Genomic DNA, 27,409 nt, shown 5'->3' on the forward strand with positions numbered 1-27,409 from the left:
TAATATACAAGGAAATAAGTCAGTTCATGTCGCTTGAAAATTTTTTATCAAGATTAGGGGAAAGATTACCTAGAGCAGGATTTAAGCCGGTAACTACGAGGTCCTCAGTATCTAAGGAAGGGAAAGTCTTATCATCCGATCGTTCATCCACAAGTTTCAACAAATAGGTGATTGGGTTTTTTGGCAACAGGTGGGCACCGATATCTTTCCACCACTCCTCAAAAGCTGGTGTGATATTGGGTGCATATGATGGGTGAAATATGTCAGGTTTCCAACTCTAGCACGTAGGAATGCTACTATGGCAGGTCAGCAAAAAAGATGTCAGTGCGACTTCAGCCGGAGGTGGGAGCAGATAACCAGTAGAGGGGATGTCTTGGGTGAGGCCAAACTCCTGGGCTAGAAATTGGGGCTGATAGGGCTCACTGCAGAAATGATTGTAACGTGAGGTGGTAGAACAACCAATGATTAAGGGATGAACTATAAAATGCTTAATCCAACAAATGCTAGAGCGAAGAGTTTGAGCTGGATTGCAATCCCTCAACTGGAGGAATCAGGAGAGACTGTATCCGCTTTCGGACAGTTTGCAAAAAAATTTGTTCAGCCTAGGGGAAGTATGAAGTAAAGAGTGGATGATGGAATGACAATTGCCAACGGCCAGCGGGCCTGAGAGGAGCAAATTCCCCAATGAGGAAGAGGACAGGAAAGGCTTGGCTTGGCCTGCAGATTATAGAACTCAGGAAGTAAAGCCTCGCCCATAGGTCCAGAAACCACAAAGTTCCAACCACATGAGGATCTTTACCGGGTCATTTGGCCTTCTTGCAAAAACAAAATCCGTAAAGAAATCATAAGAAATAGGAACCCAAGTCTGTCTCTTAATGATAAGCGAATTTTTTTAATTTTTGAAATTAAAACATGGAATTTATTTCGAGTTTCTAAAGTGAAGTGTGCATTACTAGACATGTTCAGCTATAGATAATAAAAATGAATTTGTAGACCCTGAATCACATTATCACAATTATTTATACTCTTTTTACTGGTGAGTTTCTATGTCGAACACCGGGTTTTTAAGTTGCAAAATTTCATTAAGAATTTCATACAATTGAGCGCAACGGAAAAGAAGTAAGGCTGGCTCGCTCGTGAGTGAGCCACAGAGTTAAACTAATACAAAATTTAAAGTAAAGTGAGTAATGGTGAGCAGGTTGTGTGAGATTCAGTAGAGGCAGTATGCGAGCGATAAGTGCAGTGAGAGTGGTGGTGAGTGAAGCGAGCGGATGAAGTGAGCGGACTATATATATATTTATGATTGTCATTAGGTGAGCGATAAGGAGGACTAGATAATGTTGTTTATGATCTATATGTTATTAGATTGGTAGATTCTCATGGATGTAATGAGCGAATGATGATAATGAGTAAGAGAAATATATATTTATAACACGTAACCACAGAAAAAGTGAATGTAATTGCACAAAATGATTAACATAGAAATTGACTTTGTTGGTACTTAACCTTAAGGAATTTACAACAAGACTTCAATGACTCTCTCATAATCAAAATATTATAAGCAAGAAATCCTACTGTCACTAGGCATTTCTGTGACCCAATAGACCAGCGTCTATGCCCCATTAATTATTCTAATCTTTGTCTCATTAGTAGTTTTACCCTTCTCTTACATCTCTTTAATCAGAATTGAATTTAGAACAACAACTAAGAAGGTCGACAAGGTTTCCGCATACTTAACTACATTGGACTACCTAGAATCTATTAATGAATATAACAAAAACTAGGCTTAGATAGTCGATTCTTCTCTATTCTTCCACAGTGAAATAGAATTCTAATCCTAACATTTTGACACAAATATGAAGCATGGATGAAAGTGAATATGAACAAATCTTGATATTTTATTAAGTACTAAGAAAATGATTAAGATCTACATTACAAAAGCAATAATCAAAGTTGTAAACCAAAGCCGTAAACTATTTAAGAAAACAATAAGGTGAGCGGCCAGAGGAGGAGAAGATCTCAACTCCACTGACCATTCCTATCTAGAGAACTCCCTTACAAGGTTGGAGCTATCGAAAAGCACTAAAATCTACAGAAAAACTAGAATTGCAAGTAATGGATCTCGTGGTGATGATATGCTACAGATGGTATATGTCCCTATTTATAGGTCTATTAGATCGGCAGTTGCAGAGCAGTTGAGCGGCAGTTGAAACTTTTGGGCAGTTGGGCGGTTGATGGCAGTTAATCTGTTGAACTAGTTGCACCGGCCAAAACTCCCTGGGTGCCGCTTCGCTCGCTTCGGAATGTAAGGGCGTAGATCTTCCACGCTTGGGCATCAGCACAGCTCAAACGGTGCAATCGTCGTTGACTCGTAGTGGAATGGCTTGACCGCTGAGAGATGAACACTTAGTCAATATTTGGAGTAGTCCAATCTCGCTTCTGCAGCGGCGGATGTCTGGTCGCCAGCGCTAGCGCAAATGCTAAGAGCATCAGTTGTCAACCGGAGCGCCGTTGCTTGACTTTCAATACTTAGATTTTCTGGGCCAGAAACATCGCTTAAACATGCCAAAAATATTAATAATCTCAACAGACATGCTATGAATCATGCCAAGCGAAACAAATCAATTAAGTATGTCATAAATCAGATATTGTGATGATTTTCACATAAAAATACAAGTAATACATAGTTTTGTTAAGAAAAATATATGTTGTTATTTGGAGATATCAAACCTCTTCACACTAAACCTTTGCTCGTCCTCGAACAAACTCAATTGCGCGAATATAGAGTTAACCAGTTCAAGGCAGTCAAGTATTGCATAAGATCAGTGTCATGGTTGTAAATAGAATGAATCACAAATATAGGCAATTCATCCTTAAGCATTCAAAACTTGTCAAATTGATTTAACATGAGTGGAGTCATCCAGGCATAATTAACCTTGCTCGCTTAGCAGGGAATCTTTTTTTGGATAAAGAGACCTTCATCCGAGAGGTGCGGAAATTTTTTTTTCATCGCTCATTATATTTTGTGATGGTTGATAGAGTTCCAAACAAACACTGTGTCTGCTCGTGACCTTATTTGATTTTCATCGTACCTAGGCCTTTTCAGTCCCTTTAATAATAGGTCCTCCCCGCTTTGCTTACATAATTTCTCAAACCATTTTTAAGAACTTCATTTTCAGTGTCATTTCATTTGAGCGAAGTCGATAGTCATAAGTTCGCTTGCCCTACAGAATATGGAATAATTTAAACGAATAGGGCACTAACCTTTTCAAGTCATATCAACGGGTACTTGGTTTAACTCAACATTCACATTATTAAATAGTAAAGGAAAAAGTACCCTGTTCAGTGCTCGAAAGTAGTCTAACTCTACTCTAAAACATATTGTAAGTCTAACACAATGATATATTAAAAGAATTTCAAGTAATCCCACATGCTTGCAGTTATGATAGGCACACAATATTGAAAAGTTCAACTTGTTAACAAAAGTCCGTCGTGTCATTGATCATAAAAATGTTTTGTACATGCCTTTCCATTCTTTTCAAAAATTTGTATAGGACAGAGGAAGGATCCTAATTCATTTATCACTAAGCTTTGAGGATCCATGTCTTGTCTAAGGAAGGTTACTCACCAACTGCTACACTAGTTCCTTTAATCACTGTTGGCACCGGGCTGAGTCAAGTTGTTGTTCCATCAAGATTTCATTCTGCTGGTTTACAGCTGTAATAGCCTTTAACATATCGCTATGTCCTTTCTCGAGGTCCTCAAACTTCTTTCCCAGAATAGTAGCTTGAGACTCCAACCTTCCAACACGCGACTCTAGCGCAGAAGTTATAGAGCTCTCAGTAGCCAGGTGGTTAGCCAAATTTTTGACATGACTATCAATCAGTGGAGCGCAAACACCACGGCTGCTAATTCCAGATCATGTGTAGGGTAGTTCTTTTCGTACTCCTTCAACTGTCGAGAGGCATAAGCGATCACTTTATTGTAAAGCATCAATACACACCCGAGACCATTCTTTAAAGCATCACTGTAAACTTTAAAACCTCCAGTCCCGGTTGGGATTGCTAAGATAGGAGCTGATGTCAATCGTCTCTTCAATTCTTGAAAGCTTTGTTCACATGATTCTGTCCATTTATATGCCACATTCTTCCTGGTCAATTGTGTCAAAGGAGAAGCAATTTTAGAGAAGCCTTCCACAAATCTACGGTAATATCCTGCCAATCCGAGAAAACTACGCACTTCTGATGGATTTGTAGGTTGTGGCCAGTTATTAATGGCTTCAACTTTGCTTGGGTCAACTGAAATTCCTGCTCCCGATATCACATGTCCCAAGAATACAACTCGATCTAACCAGAATTCACATTTCTTGAACTTTGCATACAACTGTTTCTCTTTCAGAATTTCTAACACATTCCTCAGATGCACCGCATGCTCTTCTTCAGTCTTGGAATAAATCAAAATATCTTCAATAAATACAATGACGAACTTGTCTAGAAAGTCTTTGAACACCCGATTCATTAGATCCATGAACGCTGCTGGGGCATTTGTCAGTCCAAATGGCATTACTAGAAATTCATAGTGCCCGTATCTCGTACTGAATGCTGTTTTGGGAATGTCTTCTGCTTTTATCTTCAATTAATGATACCCAGATTGCAAATCAATCTTCGAAAAGATAGTCACACCTTGTAGCTGATCGAACAAATCATTGATTCGGGGTAAAGGATATTTATTCTTGATCGTGATTTTGTTCAATTCTTGGTAATCAATACACATCCTCAACGTGCCGTCTTTCTTTCGAACAAACAAGACTAATGCTCCCCAAGGTGAGAAACTAGGACGAATGAAACATTTATCTAGTAGTTCTTGCAGTTGTACTTTCAGTTCTTTCAATTCACTCGGCGCCATTTGATATGGTGATTTAGAAATAGGTGACACTCCAGGTTGTAGCTCAATCACAAATTCAATTTCGCGATCTGGTGGTAGCCCTGGAAGATCATCTGGAAATACCTCAGGATATTCTCACACTACTGGCACATCACCAACAGTAGGACACTGTTTCCCCTCGACACCCATCACACTTATCAAATAGCCTTCACAACCACTTTCCAGTAATCTTTGTGCCTTACCAGCTGATATTATAGGAAATTTGAAACGCTTCTTTATCCCAATAAAATAAAATGGTTCTTCACCCTCACATTTAAATACAATACTCTTTTCTGACAATCGATTGTAGCATCATATTTTGATAACCAATCCATACCCAATATCAAATCATAATCATTCATGTCCAGCACGATCGAATCAGCATATAATTCTCTACCTTCTATAGGAATAACACATCCTCGCAAGATCTGATTCGTTTGTTTTGTATCACCGGAAGGAATCATCACATCGAATTTAACCTCAATTAAGTTAGGTGTTCTACCTAGTTTTCTCACATACTCAGTGGATGCAAAAGAATGTGTAGCCCCATAATCAAATAACACATAAGTCAAAGTACCGAAGATAGAAAGCTTACCGGTGACAACTGAATTTTCTTCTGCATCTTTCTTTGTCATCGTAAAAGCTCGCGCTAGTACTCTCCCTTGGTCCTTTTGTGCTCTCGGACACATACTAGTCATATGTCCTCTTTGTCCGAAAGAAGAACAAGTTCTCGTTTCATCACGACAAATCCCAAAATGTGATTTACCACAATTTTGACACAGAGGTCGTGGTGGTGGTGTCGGCATTAGTGGTACTCCTCTTTGCTCCACCCTGGGATGTTTATCTGGTCCTCCTTGTTTAGGTCTCTCTCCTTGTTGGGGTTGGAATGATTGTGATGATTGAGGTTGCCATGCCCTTTTTCTATTATTTCCACCCCACTGTGGTGCTTGCCACGGCTGAAAATGACTTTTCATCTCTTGTGCATGTTTTATTCGTATCTCAGCTTGTTCAGCAGTTTGTGCTCTCTCTGCAACTTGTGCATAAGTCATTCCTTGAGTTCCCTCCATACTCACATCTCTATAGAGCTCATGCCTCAAGCCTTCAAGGAATTTTTCCACTTTTAATGTACAAGTACTGACCATGTGTTCCGAAAACCTAGATAACTGCTCAAATTTACAGAGGTAGTCTGTAACAGTCATGGTTCCCTGTTTCAGCTGTATGAATTCATTCATCTTCATGATTCTGACTGGAGCAGTAAAGTATTTATTTCTGAAAATCTCCTTGAACCTTTCCCAGGTCATTACAGCAACATCTTCGATACTTTTGACTGTGTCCCACCAGTGTCCCGCACTACCACGTAACATGAAGGAAGCATACAAAACCTTCTATATATCTGGAATTCTGCTATATTGGAATATATTGTTTAAAGTTCTCAACCAGTCTTCAGCAGCCAAAGGATCGGCAGCATCTTCAAAGATTGGTGGATTCAGTTTACAGAATCGCTCGGACACCAACTCAATAGACTCTGTTCGCGGTTGTGGTTGATTCATATCAGTACGTTGGTTGTCCGTATTTCTTTGTTCAATAACATGTTGAATCTGTTGCGCCTGGCGTTCAACTAAGTCTGTCAGCCGAGCTATAATAGCATCCCAATCAACACCAACAATCGGTGTTGTCTGCTCAGACGTTCTTTACATACCACTACTTTCACCCTCTTCTCTCTCCATATCTATTCAACAATACCACTCGTCCTGCACCACATGGCCAATATAATTCATAGTACATATAATGTAGGAACAAGAAATAACTTGACTCTAGCCTACTAAATATGTACCCGATTCATTTCACATTCGTATTATTCCAAATGTACCATATATAAGATAATTAAAACTACTTCTATCCAAACTTTAAACACAGACCTAAATTCACAAGTACCATGACTACCACACATGTATTGTACCTCAATACACATGCACGATCACACAGGCTCACGAGCACACACTGCTGCAGTCAGCGGCTCAATGGCGAAGATCAAACAATAGTATTTTTAGTAACAATAGCATTATATAGAAGTACGGTAGTAGGAATCATTTTACCACATATCTTCTTCATTAATTTTGAAACACAGAAGAGCACGTAACATAGAAACCAATCACCATTCATTATAAAATCATTTAATGACCAGCAATTCATTATCAAGTAAATTCTAAAGTCCAAATAATCCATGATGCACAAATATAAACAAAATTTAAATAAACACTTACTGGGTGTAGCCGGGCCCTCTCAAGTTCTGAGCTCGTGTACATAGACAGTCTACAGGAAGCTAACCGTGCTATGATAACACTCTGACACGACCACAGTTACACTATACTATTAACACAAATTCACATATAAATAAATGATAAACATGTTATAATCCCTCTTAATTACTTACATATATAACAACCTGTTAACCTTCTATATATTTTTTTTTTTATTTTCAGCAGAACATAACATAACTCAACCGTAACTTGTTAACATTCACCAAAAGGATCTCAAACCATATCAAAAACTACGCAATCGAAATACTATTTATAACAACACCATACAACTTCTAAAACAGATGTAATATAGAACAATGGAAGCAAAACAAGCCACGGTCTTGCCCGCAGGTCGTCATCTATGTACACGGTAACTCAAAATGCCTGTAAGAGCGCCACGCCTACTCCAGTCTGACCATCACGTCATATATAATCAGGATTACCTACAATGCATAAACTGAGTGAGATTTATAAATATCCGTGAGTAGAAATTGTGCATGATGTTTATCTCAAAATTCTCATTATGCAGAATGTGCTATCGTTTGATATCACCAATTTATTTATAAAATACTCTCTAGGGACCCTAGACACACTGGTATACACGGGAAAGAGCTCAATATACATATTCAAATCAATCGGTGGCCTACACTAGGTAGCTTACACTGGGTTTCCTCTCTAGGTTTCCCCGGGTAAACTTCTTCCCAGGTCGCCTATTCCGAATGCATTGTTTATGCATTGTATGTAAAGTCACAATAGACGGTGGCCTACACCAAGTAACCTACACCAGGTTTCCCCAGGTCGCCTCTCCCGCCCTCGGTGTATAATCAACGGTCTAACATAGTAAAACCATCTTATTTCATTTCAATGCATGATATGCATGCTTAATGGAAATGCAAAGCAACATATTTCATAATATACAGATATTATTGAACTTACTGGTTCAAACCACATCAATTTTGGAGCTTACAGACTCCTTCAACATCAAATATAAAGTTCACAGGCTCAACCATATCACATACAGGGCTCACAAACTGAAACCAATTTATATACGGAGATCGCAGGCTCAAACCACATAATCACATAATATTAATCTCATATTACAGTTTTATGATATTCACATATTATCAATCAAATATAAATAACTCACAAATAATATATTTATGCATTCTAATTACAAATGAATTTCTACTTACCTGAAATTCGCCAAAAACGTCAATAACTCTAACTCTTAAAGCCTTTTTCACTATTCCAGCATCGTATTTAACAACAATTAATTACAAATATTACCCCAATTTACTAAATAATTATTTTTACTCAAAACTTCCTCTACTTAGTAAAAATAGTAATAATTCGTGAACACGGAAAAATACCTGAACTAGGCTTTTAACGAATTCGGCGTAAAAAGTTTTTTTTTTCTTCTTCTTCGCGTTGCCTTCTGCCTTTCTCCTTATCTTCTAAAATTGATATGTATAATTGAGGCGGGGGGTGGGGATTATTACCCCGCCCCACCGCCTTAAATTTTCTTTTTATTATTATTATTATTATTATTATTATTTTATTTATGTAATTATTCTATTTATTTTATTTTATTATTTATGTAATTATTCGCCAGAATATGAAACACATCTTCAAAAACATGCCGATTCCACCACCTTAAAATCCGTTTGAGCCTCCCTAGCTTCAAGCGTAGGTTGAGAAGCCCCGACACTCCCGTCGGAACCTCCCAACTCTCCCAGACCCTATCCATGAAAGAGTGATGGCAAATCCACATGCTCTGAAACAGAAACGCTGATGAAACCCGATGTCGCTCATGTGAAACACGAACCAAAAGGGGCGCATGATCCGAGCACATCCGCGGGAGGTGCCGAACCCGCATGGACTCCACAAACCCCTCCCAGGAACGACTATAGAGAATCCGATCCAAGTGCTTCCACACCCTCCGGTTCATCCAAGTAAACTGAGGACCCTCAAAACCGGCATCAATCAGTCCTGCATCAAGGAGAGCGCCCAAAAAGTCCTGAATCGATCGCAGCCGCAGCCGTCCCCGGCCCTCATTCTCTGATATATCTACAATGGCATTAAAGTCGCCACCGACTATCCAAGGGACCCTAACAACTGAGACTGCAGTCTCCTCTAAGAATCCCCAAATCTCCCGACGTCTAACCACAGTGCATTTCCCGTAAACCCCCATCAGCAAGAAAGGTCGACGAATCTGCGGCGACGATATCTGCACATGAATCCACTGATCGACACTCGCACACAGCTGAATCTGGAATGAACTCTCGACAAACAACCAGATCGTATTTTCCGCATTCCCTATCATCTGAGCGAATCCCAAGCGCCGGCAGAAAAACTCCGGCGCTGCCTCGACCGTCTGCTCCAAAAGTATCAAAATACGCACCCGATGCTCTCAACATAAGTAGTGAATCTCCCGCTGAGCCGGTGGGTTCCCAACACCGCGAACGTTCCAAACTAAGAACGAAAAATCAGTCATAGGAACATGGGGCGACGGACGAACGCGCCTGAAGGCGGGCAATACTACGAGTAATGCGGCGGCACACCTCAGGAAGTGGCGGTCTGCTCTGTACACTGACTCCCGAGGGAACCTCAGACTCCTCACTCTCTGGGGAACCAATCGACCCTGCAGGCTCCACATCAATGGGGCCAAGACAGGAGGCGGCTCCGATGCAACCCGACAAGACTGCCGAAGATCATCTATCTCCGATAAAGGCCCAGAACTCTCCCGAGATAGGACTCCTGAAACAAAACTCCCATCCCCACGAGGGGAAAGAGCCAACACGTCAAACAAGGATGGCGGAGAACCATCCTCGATAAGCGGCAAGCCATCCAGGTCCATATCAAAAGATGGAAAATGCTCCTCCCGGCTATCGAGTCGGCCGGAAGGATCCAAAACATCCTCGAGACGAGAAGGCAGCCCCTCATGTACTACAGGGCACAACACTCTATCCTCCGGATTAGTACCTCCCTCAGCGGAATCCTTTGAGTCCAAAGGAGCAGAACTCTCCCGAGATACAACACTCTTAGCTCCACGGGGGGAACAATCTAATATGTCACACAAGGATGGGGGGGTACCATCCTTAAGAAGTGGTGAATCCTCCGACACCATGTCAAACGACGAAGAATCAACTCTACTCGAGGACTCCGGTACATCCTTAATCAGCACTGCCTTCCCTCTATCCTTAATCAGCACTGCCTTCCCTCTATCAAAGGCGTCCCTAACCTCGATGCTACCACAAAAAGTATGTCCCGGTGATACATATGTAATGGTAACTGTGGAGAAGTCACCCACACCAGGACAATCGAAGGATCCTCTGTGGCCCTAAACTCGGGCGTCCACTTGAGGATGCGCATCGGTGCCCCCCGCACCCTCCAAAGGCCACGGATCAACATTATAGTATAATCACGACTATCAGACAGTCAAATGATAATATGTCTATGGCATAAACGATAAAGCTCATACTGCCCCACCAATCTAAAGCTAGAAAATGCAGCAAGTAAATCATGCCATGACAAATAACTTATCGGGAACCTCCCAACTAAAACATGCTTCCAAGGGGTTAGCCATCACGTACCTCGACGTCTCCGCCGTAGTAAACCGGAGACATGAAACCCCATCATCAGAGCTAGACCATGTTCCGAAAACAGCTGGTCAAGGCCCGTCCATGAATGAAAACGGGCCATCGACATCCGATCGTAATCCTGACGGAACGCCCGAAACAACATCGGTGAACGACCTCCCACCCCATACACCGGTACGAGGTCTGATGTCCCATCTGGTCTGGTGCAGAGTTTGGGTCTGAAGGTGGAGAAATCGGTGTTATTCTATGATAGTCAGAGTGTTTTGAATTTAGCTAAAAATCCGGTGTATCATGAGAGAACCAAGCATATTTATGTAAGGTTGAGTTTTATCCGTGATGTTTTGGAAGAAGGCAGGTTTTCTATTCAGAAAATAGCTATAGAACACAATCTAGATGATATGTTGACAAAGGCGCTACCGACAGAGAAGTTCGAGCACTGCTTGAACTTGGTGAATATTTGCAAGAGGTAAAATCCTCTCGGGGCATCTGGCAGGAAGGAGACGACTGAGAGATACTGACGAACCTATGGCGGTTGGAGAAACTCCAAATCAAGGTGGAGATTGTTGAAACGTTACCTGGATTTAGCAGTCTACCCGACCGGAAACCAAAGCAAAAAAGTTGTTTCAATTAGCAGGATTTCTTTTGGGCTTATTCTAATTAATAACAAATAGGCTTAGGGTTTATGGTGTTTTTGGGTGCTTATAAATAGATAGCTATGGTTCCTAGTCGTATGACATGATTGTAACTCTCTGAATCAATATAATAAAATCTCTTCGGTTCTTATCCGTGGACGTAGGTTGACATACCGTCACTGAACCACGTAAAACCTCTGTATTCTTTATTTGCTTTCTTTCTCATTTTTTCATAACACATATGGTATTGCTAGTTCATTTTTAATTTTTCTTTTAGGGACAAATACAAAATATTGTTTGACTATTATTTGTAACATACAGTATTATTTTTCTTTATTTGCAGGAGCTAACTAAATTTTGGATTCAATTGTAAGGTCATTATTCTAAGATAAGTTCATATTTTATTCCAAAACTTTTACTTAATTTTTCAACTTTATCTTTTTTTTTTAAAATGAATATCTAATACTAATAAATCCAATATTAGCAGATATGTTAAATCTATTGAAATTTTTTATGAACAATTTAAATATATTAGATCTTATAAATATTAGTTCGAATAATGACTAACCGCAAATCTTGTGATATTTTCATCTATTATCTTCTAAAGTTAAATATGTTTGGACATCTACTCATACATGAACTAATTAATCGTCTTACATCTACTTGAATTAATTCAAAATAAATATAGCTATATTTTTATTAATATATTTATGCGATGATGGTGTAGATAATAAAAGGATTGTTTGATATTTTTCTTGAATTGATTTTTTATTTTATTAGAAAATGCTTTTTGTATAATTGAACGAGTCCATTCAATATATATTTTCCTATATTTTGATAAAGAATTGTCCAATTTAAATAATGAATAGGAATATGAATTTCGTGATTTTGAACTAAGCTTATTTTAAAATATGAAGTTAGTTAACAAACTAAATAAGTTATTAATCAATTAGTTTATATTTTATATTTCATTAGTCTATCTATTTAAACATTTTAAAATGAACAAATTTGATTGATTGCCGAAACAAAAGATCAATTAATAAAGGCTAATGGACTATATTAGTGTCTTATATATAAAAATATATTCTATTTAATTATAATTTACAAAATCAATTTTCCCAAAATCTATCTAAAATATAAAAGAGAGAAAAAAATTAAAATTAAAATTTTGAAAATTAAGGATATATATAACTAGCCAGACTTACACGGCAATACCTATAAAACGTAGACATATATGTAGTTTTAGTGGACAAATAGAGTATATATATATTTTTTTTTATAAAAAACGGCAAAACATTATAATATAAGTTCTATAAACAAAACTAAAAATACATGTGAAATAATAATATAATGCAATGTATATATATAACATAATAATAATATTCATATTTACATATATATTTTTTTTTTATCATATTCATACAATTTTTTTTTCTCTCAACAAAAAAAAAAAAGAAAGTCTCCGAACCTATTTGAAAAGAACCATAGAGGAATTATATTATATATAAATATTATAGTTGAAGTAAGAGATCATAGAATTAATCGTCAGGTGTAGGTGTAGAAGAGGGAGTTTGATCGGACTCGAGGTGAGTGTAATCACCCCGCGCCTTGATGAGCTGAATGTGGTGATGCTTGCAATACAGTACGCCTTCATGCGCTATGTAGTTCGATGGCGTTATGTGACACCCTCCGTAGCTACATTTGAAACAACCTTTGTGGTATGCTGTTCCATTCACCGTTACCTAACATTCATGCATATATCATCAAATTAACGCTAATTAATATTATCAGATAAATTTAGCGTAAATCCTCCATTTACTTTAAAACTTGCATCGTGCTCCCTTATACTTTAAAAAATATTGCATGAAATCCCTGTGTGGTTTCGAAACTCAGCATTTTACTTTAAAGAGTTGCATGACGTCTCCTTATACTTTCCAAAAATATTGCATGAAAACTATCTGTCATGCAAAACATATAAATAAGAAATCATATTCTCATCACACAAGAAAAATTTTATGATGGTGGGGTTTAATGCTAACGTTTTTTAAAGTATACGAGGGTGTCATACAATTTTTAAAGTATAATGAGATTTTACGTTAAATTTCGAAACTAAATTATAATGAGTAAGTTTACCAAAAAATTTAAACTACCATCACACTATTCATACTGCACATTTTTTAATAAAATATTATTTATTATAAAATTATGTGAATAAGTAAACCTTTCATTAGATGTTCCTTTTTCAAGATCAAGCTCATTTTTTTTTGGATGACGTGGGAATCGCAGTCGCTACCCGAAAGTGCGCACTGGGTAAATCTCTGGTCGACCCTAATACCCTACAAACTAGGCCCGATGGGAAAGTCACACTAGGGGAACCATGTGTGATAGAAAAAATTTAAGTTTGAGGTAAAACAAATACTAAAAAGTAGAGACAAATGAATTTCTTCTGACTTGTTTGTAAAGTTAAATTAAGCCTATCAAGTTTGTTCGGAAAGAAGAGAAACTAATAAATGTTTTAGAACATATCTATATGTAGATTGAAGATGAATTCAACCTTCTCAGTGGGATAAACAGTTTGCTTACAGCCCACACATTTGTCCTTTGTCCCAGCAAACAAACTGGACACTTTGTTAGCATTCTGCAACCATTAAATAAATTTCAAAATTAAAATAAAAAATATATATCAAATATATTACTATAATATCTATATATATTTATCAGTTGCCCAAACACATATTTCCAAATATATATATATATATATGTGCCTGTGTGTGATTGTTAATATTATTATACCTCGCTATCGATAAATTTTTCGGGTTTGTTGACCTTCGGCGCCCCTGCAACAATTTTATTTTATGTGAAAAATGAGAATATATTATATATTATGTAAATGAACACAATAAATTGAAAATTTAAAAATTAATATATATATATATATTATTAATTATATATGATAGAGAATTAATTGTTTGAGAAATCGATATTTTAAATTTCATTGTTAATTAATGGTACCTTCGAAACTTTTATCAAGGCTGCCGGTCATCTTGAAGAGCTGATCGTAGTGAGGCTTGCAATAGAGTACACCCTCGAACGAGTTGAAGTTGCTCAGCTAATTAAATTTAATCAACTTAAAATTTATATATGGTGGAAAAACTAATTGATTAATTAAACCGAAATGATGGAAGTTAACCTCACATAATGACTTTACAATTTCTTCACAAGAAAAAATTGAATCTTGGTTTAAACTATATAAAAAGATCAAAATCTATATATAGATAATCCATATCTATATAGTGTTTGTTCGCGGGTTTGGGTTTTTGATTTTGAATTTTTGAATAGTAAAAAGTTGAATTTGAATAGTTGTTTGCTATGATATAAATAGACGATGATGTGATGTTTTGAATGTAAAATAAATTTATACTATAATATATATATATATAAAAGTAATTATTTGAGTTATGTTTTAAATGAGAAAAAAAAGAAATCCAAAAAAAAACACAACCCAAATGATTTGGTTCCTATATGGTAAAGTGGAATCCAATTGGGGTAATGTACTTAAATAAGAATGAACATAAAATGATGTACCTTAAGGGTGTTGTTGCAATAATGGCAGCGGAAGCATGCCTTATGGTAATGGCGGTTATCGGCTGTTAGACGATCAACGAGATACACCGTTTCGTTGCAGGCTGTGCATTTTTGATTCGCACCGCTAAATGACGCCGCCATTATAATTATTTATCTTTTTGCTTTCTTGTTATGAATGAATTAACTAAGAATTTTGCAGAGAGAGAGAACAATTAATTAATTAATTAAAAAAATAAATAAAGATGACGATGACGATGACGATGATGATGGCTGTGGTGATGTTCTCTCCCGCATGCACTAGCTAGCTAGTTTTTGGAGTTTTGTCTGCATGGAGTTGAAATTAATTAGGGAATGAATTCGGTAGGTAGGTTGGTAGGTAGGTAGGTATACGTAGGGCTGACCATAATATAATACTAGTAATTGTGCGGGCAGACAAATTTACTAATTAATTAAGGATCATTATTACACTAGTAGTTTTGCTGTTTTCCTAAATTAACGCAACTCCAATCCCATGCACTATCTCCGACCAATTGCTATTTTCGTAAGGTAGGTTCTCCAACCCACTCTCCAAATTTGGAGTTGTCACCCTCTTGATGATAGGGTGATTTTTTTTTTTTATTTTAATTTAAAAATTAATTAAAAAATTATTTTAAAATTGTATTTTTGTTTATCTATTTTATTATTTATAAAGTAAATTATTTTTTTATATTTATATTTAAATTTTATAATAAATATTATTTTTTTTTTGTATTTATTATATTTAATCAAATAATATTATATATTTTCATTTCTATGTTGCATAAATATTATTTAATAATATTAAAAAAAATTAATTTATTTAATTTAAAAATATTATTATTTTTAAGATCAAATAATAATAAAATTGATTTAATTTATTAATATAATATTTAAAATATTTTTAAAATTAAATAATAAAATAATAAAATATATGATGTTATTTAAAAATTATAAAATATATATAAAATAAAATACAGAGATAATATTTTTGACTCTACAAAAATAGTATAATTGGAGATGAATTATTGTAGTATGCAAAAATAGAGGATATGGTTGAAAATGATTTATTGTGTATGTAAAAATAAAAAAATTTGTGATAGTTTTGCAAAAATAGATGGATAAGTTGGAGATAGTCTAATAGTTGTTGGTTAGTATTTTTGCTTATCTTTTTTCATTTTTTATTTAAAAATAACATATAATGTGAGCTAGAAGCAACTTTGCCTATGGACTTGGACAAGTATGACTCTCATAACATTTTGAGAATGCCATTTAGGTCTAATTCAATTAGTTCTTCTATAATTTATATTTAGTCTGCTCATTAGTCTGATCCATCGGACTTAGCCCAAACCCTTCAATTCAAACTTAAACTCAATCCCCAAGCCTAAACCAGGTGACCCCTTAGTCCATTAGTTTGTTAGTTGAGAGGTTAGTTTGGAGAAATGATTAGAGAGAGGGAGAAACCATTCTGGTGAGGTTTTTCGAAGGCCTATTCCGGTGGGTGTCGAGGCTTAGAGTATTGTACCGGCCTCCACTTTGAGGCGTAGTTACCATAGGCCATTTTTTCACTGAGGGTCTGAGCCGAACATCGTCGTCCCTATTTTCAGAAAGAGATCAGAGAAAGAATCGAAAGATCGATGTCAATTGGAGCTGTTCGGCGTTGAATCAATGTTGTTCGTCGGAGCAGAAATCAGAACCGCTGCGGTCTACCGCCTCTAATGTTGGAGATCATGCCGCATTGTCGCCAGAGGAACAGCCGACTGTCTTGTCGGAGAAGACAACCTGGAGCTGTTGTTCATGTTCAGAGGAGTCGAACAGAGAGTGTTTTGATATTCAATTGCCTATTTCAATTTGAGTTCTGCAGTTGAATTCTTGCCGGTGTTTGTTTGGGTTCTAATTTTTTGCAATTTTCAGATTTTTAATTTAGCCTTTATTAATTGTGTTAATTTTTTTTCGGCTTAATATTGTTTTAGTTTTATTCGAATATTGCTTCCACTAATTGAATTTTTATTTTTGTATATGAGGCATTGTCCGATTAATTTCATCGATTCGAAAGATAAATTCACAAAAGTAGTATCAGAGCCTCAAGTGATCAACCCCATTGCGAAATTGAAAGAATTTTGGTTCGAGTTTGATAGGACTCAATATGTGGATGAAAGACTAATCTCTCATCATTTAGCTTTTTGGCATATTATTTTCTTTGTGGAATATATGGTTGATACTGAATTTTTTTGGTATTTAATTAACTATGCTTTTTTGGCATATTATTTTCCTTGTGAAATATGTGGTTGATAATCTACTGAATTTTTTTGGTATTTAATTAGATATGTTCTTCTTGATGATTAGTAGAATAATCTTATAATATATTGTAGTTTCTTGTATTTTCTTTCTTGGTGGAATCTCTTGAAAATTATGTTTTGATTCCTTATGATTTGTTACTTAGGTATATTACCTTAGATTATTTTTTTAATAGCTACAACCAAATGTAGTGGAGATGCATGCTAAATTTTTCCTGGTGAGATAGAAAATTTTATGTTAGGTGATAGTGAAAAATGTCTAAAAAATTAAACATAAATTGGAGAATAATCAAGAATAAAATTGATTTTGTTGCATTATGTGATTTCTTTGTGAAATAGATGAAATGCATGTATTGAATTCTTGATTTGTATATTATATGGTTGGTTTAACTTTTCCTCCATAGGTTCATTGTGCATAGTAAAAAACAAAATGTGAAAATCAAAATTTATGTTTCTCATTGGAAATTAGTTGTTAAAATAGGCATGAGTTGTTAAAATAAAACTAGAAACTTGGGAATACATTTAGGTTTAGTGTTCCTTTAGTTGCTGAGTGTTCTTCTAGGTTTACTTCTGGTTGTTGAGTTTTTCTAGATTTTCTCCTAATTGCTTAGTGTTCTTCCAATTTAAGATATAGTAGTTGAGTCTCCGAAAATTTTAGTGGTAGTGGTCGATTGATCCAAATACTTAGGCCGTAGGACTTTATACTTAGCCCGTAGAGGTGTGCTAGAAATTTAGAGTTTAGCTCCTAAGATGTTTTTTTGTGTTTAGAGCTGAGTGTTCTTTAATTATCGTCATATTAGGTGGAGCTCCTGTTATGTGATTATAACTTTTGTATTCAACATGTTCTTGATTTCCTTTGTAAATATGTATGTGTTGTTGATTGTGTAGTAGCTTGTGTGCTTGCTTAGAATATATAGGTTCATTGTATTGAATCTGTTTCAATTTGCTTGTGTGTTTTTTTTTTTTTTTTTGTAGTAGTAGTTGTGTGTACTAGGTGCTAATTTGTTGTGTGATCAATCTTAATACATGTTAAGACTTGTATGTTCTATGTGTGATATAGTTCGTTTGCATAACGCTTGTTTGTAAATGCAGCGAACGACAAAAGGCAATGATGAAACTCATTAATGTAGGCAATCTATATCTATGTAAATATGTATTTGAGATTTTGTTAAATCACGACCAAAATAGGTGGAATATGTTGAAAGTTTTGGCCGTTCAAGACCTAACCAAAACGGTCCCTCGATAATTGATAGTTGGCCCACTCTTAGCCCCGGCCACCCGACTTGGCCAAAATCCTTTAATCCAAACCCAAACCCCAAGCCTAGACCTTTTGACCGTTTAGCTCATTAGTTTTTTAGTTGGGAGGCTAGTGTGGGAAAATTATTAGAGAAATCATTCCGGTGAGGCTTTCCGATGGTTGATTCCGATGGGTGTCGAGTCTTAGAGTGTCAAGCCGACCTCCACCTTGAGGTATGGTTACCATAGACCAATTTTTCACTAAGGATTTGAGCTGAACATTGTCGTTCCTATTTTTAGAAAGAGATCGGAGAAAGAATCGAAAGATTGATGTCGATTGGATCTTTCTTTAGATAAATCGGGGTTGTTCGCCGGAGTAGAAATAAAAACTGCCGCCTTCTGCCACCTCTGCTAATGGAGATCGATGTTGCATCATTGCCGGATGAATAGCCGACTGTCTTGCCGAAGAAGATAGCCTGAAGTTGTGCGCCATCCCGTGTTTTAAGAAGTCGACCGCAGGGAGCTGGCTGCCGGAGAGAAAACCGCCACCTGCTACTGTGTGTCCCGTCATCGTCGGTGGTTTTCATTTACACCATAAATTGAATAGGGAGTGCTTTGATATTCAATTGCCTATTTCAATTTGAGTTGGCCTTTATTAATTGTGTTAATTTCTTTTTCGATTCAATTTAATATTATTTTCATTTTGTTCAATTATTGCTTCTTCTAATTGAATGATTTTTTTTTTGTATACAATGTATTGTTTGAATAATTTCATCAATTTGGGATATAAATTTACAGCATCACAAAAAAATGGCAACCATAATAATATGTTGGTAAAAAATGTTGTTTAATTGGTTATGAAATTTATCGTGACAAATAGTTTTTCCTTTGCTCAATGCTTATATCTCTTCTCTTATGATAATTTTTGCAACTATTATATATATATATATGATGAAGTATTGTGCTAAATATATTTGTTCCATTCTTTCAGTAATAATTGATAAATAATGATATTTTTTTTTTCAAAAAATTTCAGCATTAAAAAAATAAAAATAATAATAATTTTCATTGATTACTGCACCAGAATTTCTATGAAATGCTTTACTACTAGGGCTTATTCATTCACACTTAAAACAATTTTGGGGCGCTTCCGAAAAAACTATCACCTCTACCATTGTTGCATCGAAGGAGCTACTTTGCGACCATTTTATTGAAGAAATTAGAAAGAAAAAAAAAAAAAAAAATACACAAGAACACAAAAAAAAAAATTGATAACCCAGATTGATTAGAATGATTTCTACTAATAATTTTAGAATGTTAATTACAGAGAGAGGGAATATACTAAATCATAGTACCTTTTTTGCTATCTAAGGCTTGCAGTTTCTCACAACTCGCCAGCGTGAATCTTCCAGTGTATTCAGAGATGATGTACAACTCATCATTCGTTCTACTTGGGTGTCCTAGGTTTTTCAATTGATTTTCTTGTTAATAAATTAAGATTGGAATATTTGTTGCAAGTTTTTCTTGGTTTGGAATTTTTTATTCAATTCAATGTTTTACATTTTGGTTTTATTAAATTCAATAATCACATCAAATCGAGAACTAGACCTCCCTCCAAAAAAATAATATGGTCAGATTGTTCCATATACACTCTCTCTTCTAATCCATCATTCAAAAAAGTACTTTTCACATCCACTTGGTGAATTTCAAAATTGTGTAAAGAAACAATCAAATGAAGTACTCTAATTGATGTTATCCTAATTGCCGGTAACTAGGTATCGAAGAAGTCAAATCCTTCAATTTGTTTAAAGCCTTTGTCTAGGATTCTATACTTATCAATAAATCCACCAGCTTTATTAGAATTCACTTACACCCCAATGGTATACAACCTTCATATAAATCAATTAGGGTGTGTTTGTTTGGGGGTTTGGATTTTGGATTGGGATTTGAATAGTAAAAATTTTGAATTTGAATAGTTGTATGATGTGATATAAATAGGGTTTGATGTGATGTTTTGAATGTAAAATTGATTTTTAGTATAATATAAAAAATGAAAAATATATGTTTGATTTGATATTTTTGGGGGAAAAAATTGGATGAATAGTGAAAATCCTCCAAAATCCTTCAAACAAACACAAACTCAGGTGTTATTTGGCATAATGAATTATATTTCACTGTTACTGTTTTTTTTTTTTTCCAAAATAGAGCATCCAAATTGGACAAGACTTCCTTGATCAAAATCAATTAATTCTCCAACATGTATGTAATAAAATCTAAACCAAATATATATTATTTTTTTTTAACTGTGGTCCTTCGGCTACAAAGAGGTTCAGTAACTTCTTGATCAAGAGTAACTACCTTTCTTTTTCTCACTACATAGTTCTTCGTCTACATATTCAGGACCGAGCTAGATCTTTTTTTCTACGTGTTGATTTTTGCAAACAATATAAAATTCCTCAATTTTATTAATTGTTCCTTTGGTGATTTATAGAATGTCCGACTTATGAAGTATGAATCGATAAGAATTACTATTTAGTGCATATCAATAGATACACAATCTACCATCTTTGGGTCAATAGCGACTATCTTGAGAGATAGTACTTTAATTTTTGTTAGGCAACTTTACACTTTTAAATATTTGAATAAGGTTTCTTGCCCTTTCACAATTTTTAAAAAGTTACATTCTTACCCTGAAGTGGATTTATTTTCTTTTGCAAAATATAATTCGTAGTCAAATCGTTTCCCCGTACAATTTTTTAGGTAATCCAAAACTAATCAACAAGTCATTCATTATTTCTTAAAAAAATTGATTTATACATTCTACGACACCATTCGATAGAGATGAGTACGGAGTCGTATTCTAATGAGTTATATCACTTTGGTTATATAATTCTTCAAATGAATATACATATTTTCCTTCTCTATTACTTCAAACCGTCTTTTTTTATATCCTAGTTGATTTTCTTCCTCATTTTTTAAAGTTTTTTAAGACATTGTTTCAAATGAAATATGCCAGCGATGATGACGGTGTGCTATTTATTCATAATAATTCCTTGAAGGGTGAAGAAATAGGACTATATATAGTAAACTAAACCAAAATTAAGGAAGTATAACAAAGATTGCATGCTAGCTGCCAGTGATTTGTCCAAACCATATATAGTTGTAAATGTATGAATTGGTAGTTCTATTACAAGAAATTATGATTCGAACAAACAACAGCTAAAATGATTTCTTAGTTGATGATGTTTGGATTTAAAACCTTGTGCTCTACATGTCAAATAAAGTAACATAGGTTGTCTCTAAAAGTTCATTTTGTTACTTCATTTAAAGAAAAAGCCAAAAATATCCATTAGATATAAAGAAAATCACTATTTTCCCTGGAGATTCAAACTTGGTCCTTCAAATCTCCAACAACTCGTGTTGTTTTTCTACCATAAAATTGTTTTAAGATCTTTCCGGCACCCCCACATGTATATTGTTCAACAGTATCCCGATGATGTTAATAATCTGCAATTTTCTCTTTTCTAAGAAACTTCATGGTTCTAGGTTCCCAAACAAGGCTGAAGAGCCAACTATCTGAAGTATTTGAGAAGAAGATGAAAAATAAAAATCTGGCATTCTACTTTTTGGCAATGAATGACTATTTGTTTTTAACTTCCACAATGGTTTTTTTTTGCATTCTTCTCTAATTCATCGAGTTTGTTGTTTGCATTTATGGAGATTGTCAGACAACCGATATTGTGCCCAGGTTCTATAAATGGTTCTCAAAGGTAAATAATTAATATTATTAATTGTACATTGTTTTTCGATTGAAATCCGGTTTGAAATTTGTGTTGTTATAGTGTAGGGGAAAGTGTATTCGGTCTAGGTAAGTGGCAATACAAAGATTTCAATAAAGTTTGTATATTGTACTCTTGTATTTACATTTTATTGCAGGAAACGATTGCTCAATGTTATACTTACATGTCATATGGTAAACTTCTTTTGTGATTTACATGGTCTCAAAGTGGTTTAATTCCACTTGATTGAGTAAAATTTTTATTTGAGTTTTGCTAAAAAGATTTTTTTTTTTTTAATATGCTGCTAGTCTTAATTTCAGTTTGGTCTTGTTATCCTCTTTACATGTAAGGGTTAGTATCATTTTTAAAATTTATTTTAAAATTGGGTTATTGAATGATGATATAAATTATTTACCAAGTTTTATAATAAATTTGCTAAACTTGGAACCATGCTATAAACATATTGAACTATGGCGAAAGAATTGTTAGATTATAGTTTAAATATGTTATATTTATATATATATATATATATATATATTTAATATGTTGATTGATTTGTTTTGTGAAAGAAAAAATCTTACTTAGATTATAAATGGGATCAATATTGTGGCAACACAAATCAGATTGTTTTGAGTTTTCTTTTGTGGTGTGTTTGTTTGGAAAATTGGATTGGATTTACACTATTCATTCAATTTTTTTTTCCCAAAAACATCAAATCAAACACCTTTTATTTTTATATTATACTAAAAATCAATTTTACATTCAAAACATCACATCAACGCCTATTTATATCCCATCATACAACTGTTCAAATTCAAAATTTTTACTATTCAAATCTCAACTCAAAATCCAACCCCCAAACAAACACACCCTTTATCAGGTGTCGTTTGGGTTTTGATTTGCACTAAATATTTGCCCAAAGAATTGATTTTACCATAAATGAGATTTGATTTTCTTTTTCAGAGTTTTTTATATGTGCAGTTGCATTTAAAAGCAATCTTAAGTATTGGTAATCTTCATCGGTCATGATAAACGGCCATTTTTGTCCTAATCTTATTTGGCGAGTCTTATTTTAGACCTTCATCGGTCATCTTAAGTTGTGAACTTCTCTAAATCGTATTTTGTGATTTCATGGCATTAACAAGAAGAAATAACTTCAATATATTTAAGTTGGTTGATTACAACAATCCAACCAAATTTTCTATTTATTTTACCAAAATGCCTTTTTAAATAAAAGTGTGAGTGGATAAATTTTTTATTACAAATAAATTATGCATAAGTTTAAAGGATAAAATATGTGGCATAATTATCCAAAACTGGAGAAAGTATTTTATAATTTAATTATATTAAATTGACACTGACAAGTTAATAAGTTTGACTTTGACTTTGTTCAAACATCTTAAATACATTTTCAATTAAATTATAATTTTAAAAATTTGCTTTTAAAAATATGAATAGCACAACTAATATTATATATAGACATCATTTTTGCAATATCTATATTTAATAGATAAAATCTATCAATCTCCAATCTCTAGAATACTAAAAATTGATTATGAAAGTTTTAAATTGATTCAAATGGCTCTCATATTAAAACGTTATATATTTAATAACAACCATTAATTTAACAATTCAATAAAATTTATAATTGTCCATACATGTGGATAACACGGCTCCCTCTCGTGTATATATATATATATATATACTTTCTCTGTACGGCGAAAATGAACTCTTTTGTCGGATATACAGTATTTTAGATTGGGTATATTAGTATGTTATTAATAATAAGTTATTATAGTATTTTATTATTTTTTTTATGAGTAGTGTTGTTGGTATTTTAAATATTTTTAGGATAATATATCGATAAAATATATATGTAATATGAATATCATTTTGTAGATAACAAAATTTTATATAATAAAAATGAATAAAAAACTATATTTATTTATTTATAACTAACTTAAAATTAATTTTATAAAAAAAAATGATAAGGATAAAAATATTTATTTATTGAGGATAAATATAAAAATTAAGTGATTTTGGATGGACTATGTGCGTGTGAAAAGTTAAAATTTAATTAAATTAATTTATAATTATTAAGTATATTTAAAAAAAAAAAAAAAAAAAAAAAAAAAAGAAAGAAAGAAGAAGAAGAAGAAGAAGAAGAAGAAATCTCTTGTGTCCCACGATAGAGGGAGTACATCCGTAGAAATCGCGCGCTATATTACTGGTAAAAATCTCCACTAAATTATTACCGTAGCTATATATTTGCTCCCTCCGTATTCGGCAATTAAATAAATATAACCTCAACATATGTACGGACGGTCGTCCCATTTTCCCGCATTCACCAAAACCTCTCTTCTTCTCTCTCTCGCTGATCATAAAGCCCACGCAATTAACGGCCACGGCATATTGACAACCGCCAACCCGCCCGCCATGGCCGCCGGTGCACTGACGAAGATCGGAATCCCGACCCTCCGGCGCCACCACCAACGCTTCCACAGCCTATTGAAAGCCAGCAGCAACCAACACGCCGTTCCATCGCCGAAAATCGCCGGCGATCGTTTCCCCCATCGATTCCAATGCGAAAGGCGTTTGCAGTTTCCGAAATCCATCTCTGCAAAGACCAAACCCCTCGATGTGTTCTCTCGAAGCCTCCGGGCTATTATTCCTCCTCCGGCGACCGGATTGGGTTCGTCTCCTCCAAAATTAGGGCTTATGGGGTGGTATTTGGGAATGATCAAGTCTCAACCCATTCTCACCAAAAGTATAACCGCCACACTCATTTACATTGTCGCCGATCTATCGTCTCAGGTAGGTAACCAATCTAAACTGAATATATTTGAAATTCTTTGTATATTTCATAATATATGGCATGCAGAGCATTGCAATTGGGGAAGAGAGGGGTTGGGATTGGGCGCGGACATTTCGAATGGGCGCGTACGGAATGATGATCATCGGACCCTCGTTGCACTATTGGTTTAACTTTGCATCAAGGCTTTTCCCCAACCGCGATGTCCTCTCCACCATTAAGAAGATCGCAATAGGGCAGATCCTATTGGGTCCTACTGCAACTGCTATATTCTTCTCTGGGAATGCTGCTTTACAAGGTAAGGTGTAAGGTAAGGTAAGGAAGGTAGTAGTAGTACCCGCCCTCCCTTCCTATATATCATCATTCCGAGTGCTGATTTTTCACTTCAGCACACTCATATATATATATATATATATATATATATATATATGCAAACAGCACTCATTAATATTACTCACCGCAAATGCTATATATAATAAAGGTATGTGCTGATGATTTTTTAATGTTGTATACAAGTATGTCATGTGCTATAACATGAGTTGTTTGTTAGTTTATGTGATGTATTTGTATTATACTAACATACAGGAGGCTAAGAGGGTCCCTCAAAATATATGCATTTTTTAATGTAAAAAATAAAAAAAATATGTATTTTATAGTAATTTGGCCCTTCTAATTTTTTATTTTGTAATGTAAAAAATTATAAAAAATTTTATCCCTTGATTTATACTTTTAGTCTTTAAATTTTACTTTTTATAATAAATAAAATATTAAATTTTATGTAATTTTATTGAATTTTTTTCTAAAACATTTAAATTTTCAATTTTTTTTTATTTTTTGCCAGGGTGTACTATGAATAAGAAAAAAAAAACATTGAATCGATAAAAAAAAATAAAATCGATTTTGCCCCCCGAACTTTTACTGCTGGTTCCGTCACTGCTAACATATGCAATGTGTCTGTGTGTTGTGTGTAGTAATGTTGTTGAGACTATTGTTGTCTGTGTGTTGTTTGTAGTAATATTATGTATTGTCTAATAACACACAATGTGTTGTTCAACACAGAATTGAATTTTAAATTCAGCTCTGTTGCCGCGGCCATGATCATTCATATGATTTTGATGATATTCATTCATTCACTCATTTATTCAGGTGAAAGTGGTTCGGAGATTGTTGCTAGATTGAAACGAGATTTAATACCCACTCTAATAAAAGGCATTATGTACTGGCCACCTTGTGATTTTGTCACATTCAAATTCATCCCTCTTCATTTACAGGTATGTTGCATTAACTAACTAATTAATTACTCTTTTATTATAAATTTATTTATTTATTATAGCTATTATTGACTTAATTAATTAATTAATTAATTAGCCCTTAGTGAGCAACTCCTTTTCGTACCTGTGGACTGTCTACCTCACTTATATGGCAAGCCTAACAAAAGTTAATGTTTCCGCCGGAACGGGATGATGACCAAGATAAGATTCGATTCGATTCATTCATTCGTGAGGATTAGTTGCAATAATTTGAACCTCCCTTCGATCGAAGATGCACATAAACAAGTCAAGGTCGCTTCTTCATTAATTAATTAATTAGTTATTAATTATCATTATATTGTCTTCTTCTTTTACTAATTTTGGCGCCAGCTCTTTTACTGTTATTTTATTATAGCATGTATTTTTAGTAAAAATACATAAAATATTATAAGGGTGTTTGGTAAAGAGTTTTTAGCTTATTGGGGAGCTTTTAAGTAAACAGCTAATTTTGGTGTTGGTAAATTAGTTTCAATGAGCTTATTAGGTCCAAAAAGCTAATTTTAAAATAATTAATTTTTTTATATGTCAATTATCTTATTTATAATATAAAAATATTCATATTATTGAATCAATTATATAGCATTTTTTATCACATTTTTATTCAAAATGAATGTATTTATTTAAAATTATAAAAATTTAATGTAAATATATATTAATTAAAAAATTAATCTAATAAAAATACATATACTAATAATTTTTATTCTTTTATATTTATATTATTTCTAATGAAAAAAAAAAGTATTTTTCAATAAGCTTACATAAATTCTTTACAAAAATATTTTTAAAATAATAAAAACAAATCTCTTACTAAAATTTTTCTAATTTTTAAAATTAATAATAAAATTATAAAAAAAAGTCTACACACCAAAAAAAACTTAACTAAATATTTTGAAAATAAAATATAAAATGTCCTTAATTACC

General features: G+C 34.2%; 2 protein-coding genes across 2 annotated transcripts; one reads left to right on the forward strand and one right to left on the reverse strand.

Moving 5' to 3' along the window:
* Window positions 1-12,992: 12,992 nt before the first annotated feature.
* LOC127252380 (LIM domain-containing protein WLIM1-like) lies at window positions 12,993-15,180 on the reverse strand. The gene is made up of 5 exons (XM_051276534.1): window positions 15,040-15,180; window positions 14,467-14,563; window positions 14,248-14,291; window positions 14,009-14,092; window positions 12,993-13,196 (listed from the first exon to the last, which is right to left on the reverse strand). Exons 1-5 carry the CDS (start codon window positions 15,178-15,180, stop codon window positions 12,993-12,995), a joined length of 570 nt encoding a protein of 189 aa, XP_051132491.1.
* A 9,603-nt stretch (window positions 15,181-24,783) lies between these two features.
* On the forward strand, window positions 24,784-26,642 carry LOC127252381 (uncharacterized). The gene is made up of 4 exons (XM_051276535.1): window positions 24,784-25,180; window positions 25,248-25,476; window positions 26,325-26,449; window positions 26,547-26,642. Exons 1-4 carry the CDS (start codon window positions 24,803-24,805, stop codon window positions 26,640-26,642), a joined length of 828 nt encoding a protein of 275 aa, XP_051132492.1. The 5' UTR covers window positions 24,784-24,802.
* Window positions 26,643-27,409: the final 767 nt, after the last annotated feature.

This window comes from Andrographis paniculata, unplaced genomic scaffold, assembly GCF_009805555.1.
Source record: "Andrographis paniculata isolate CXL003 unplaced genomic scaffold, ASM980555v1 Contig46END, whole genome shotgun sequence".
Classification (NCBI taxonomy): Eukaryota; Viridiplantae; Streptophyta; class Magnoliopsida; order Lamiales; family Acanthaceae; genus Andrographis; species Andrographis paniculata.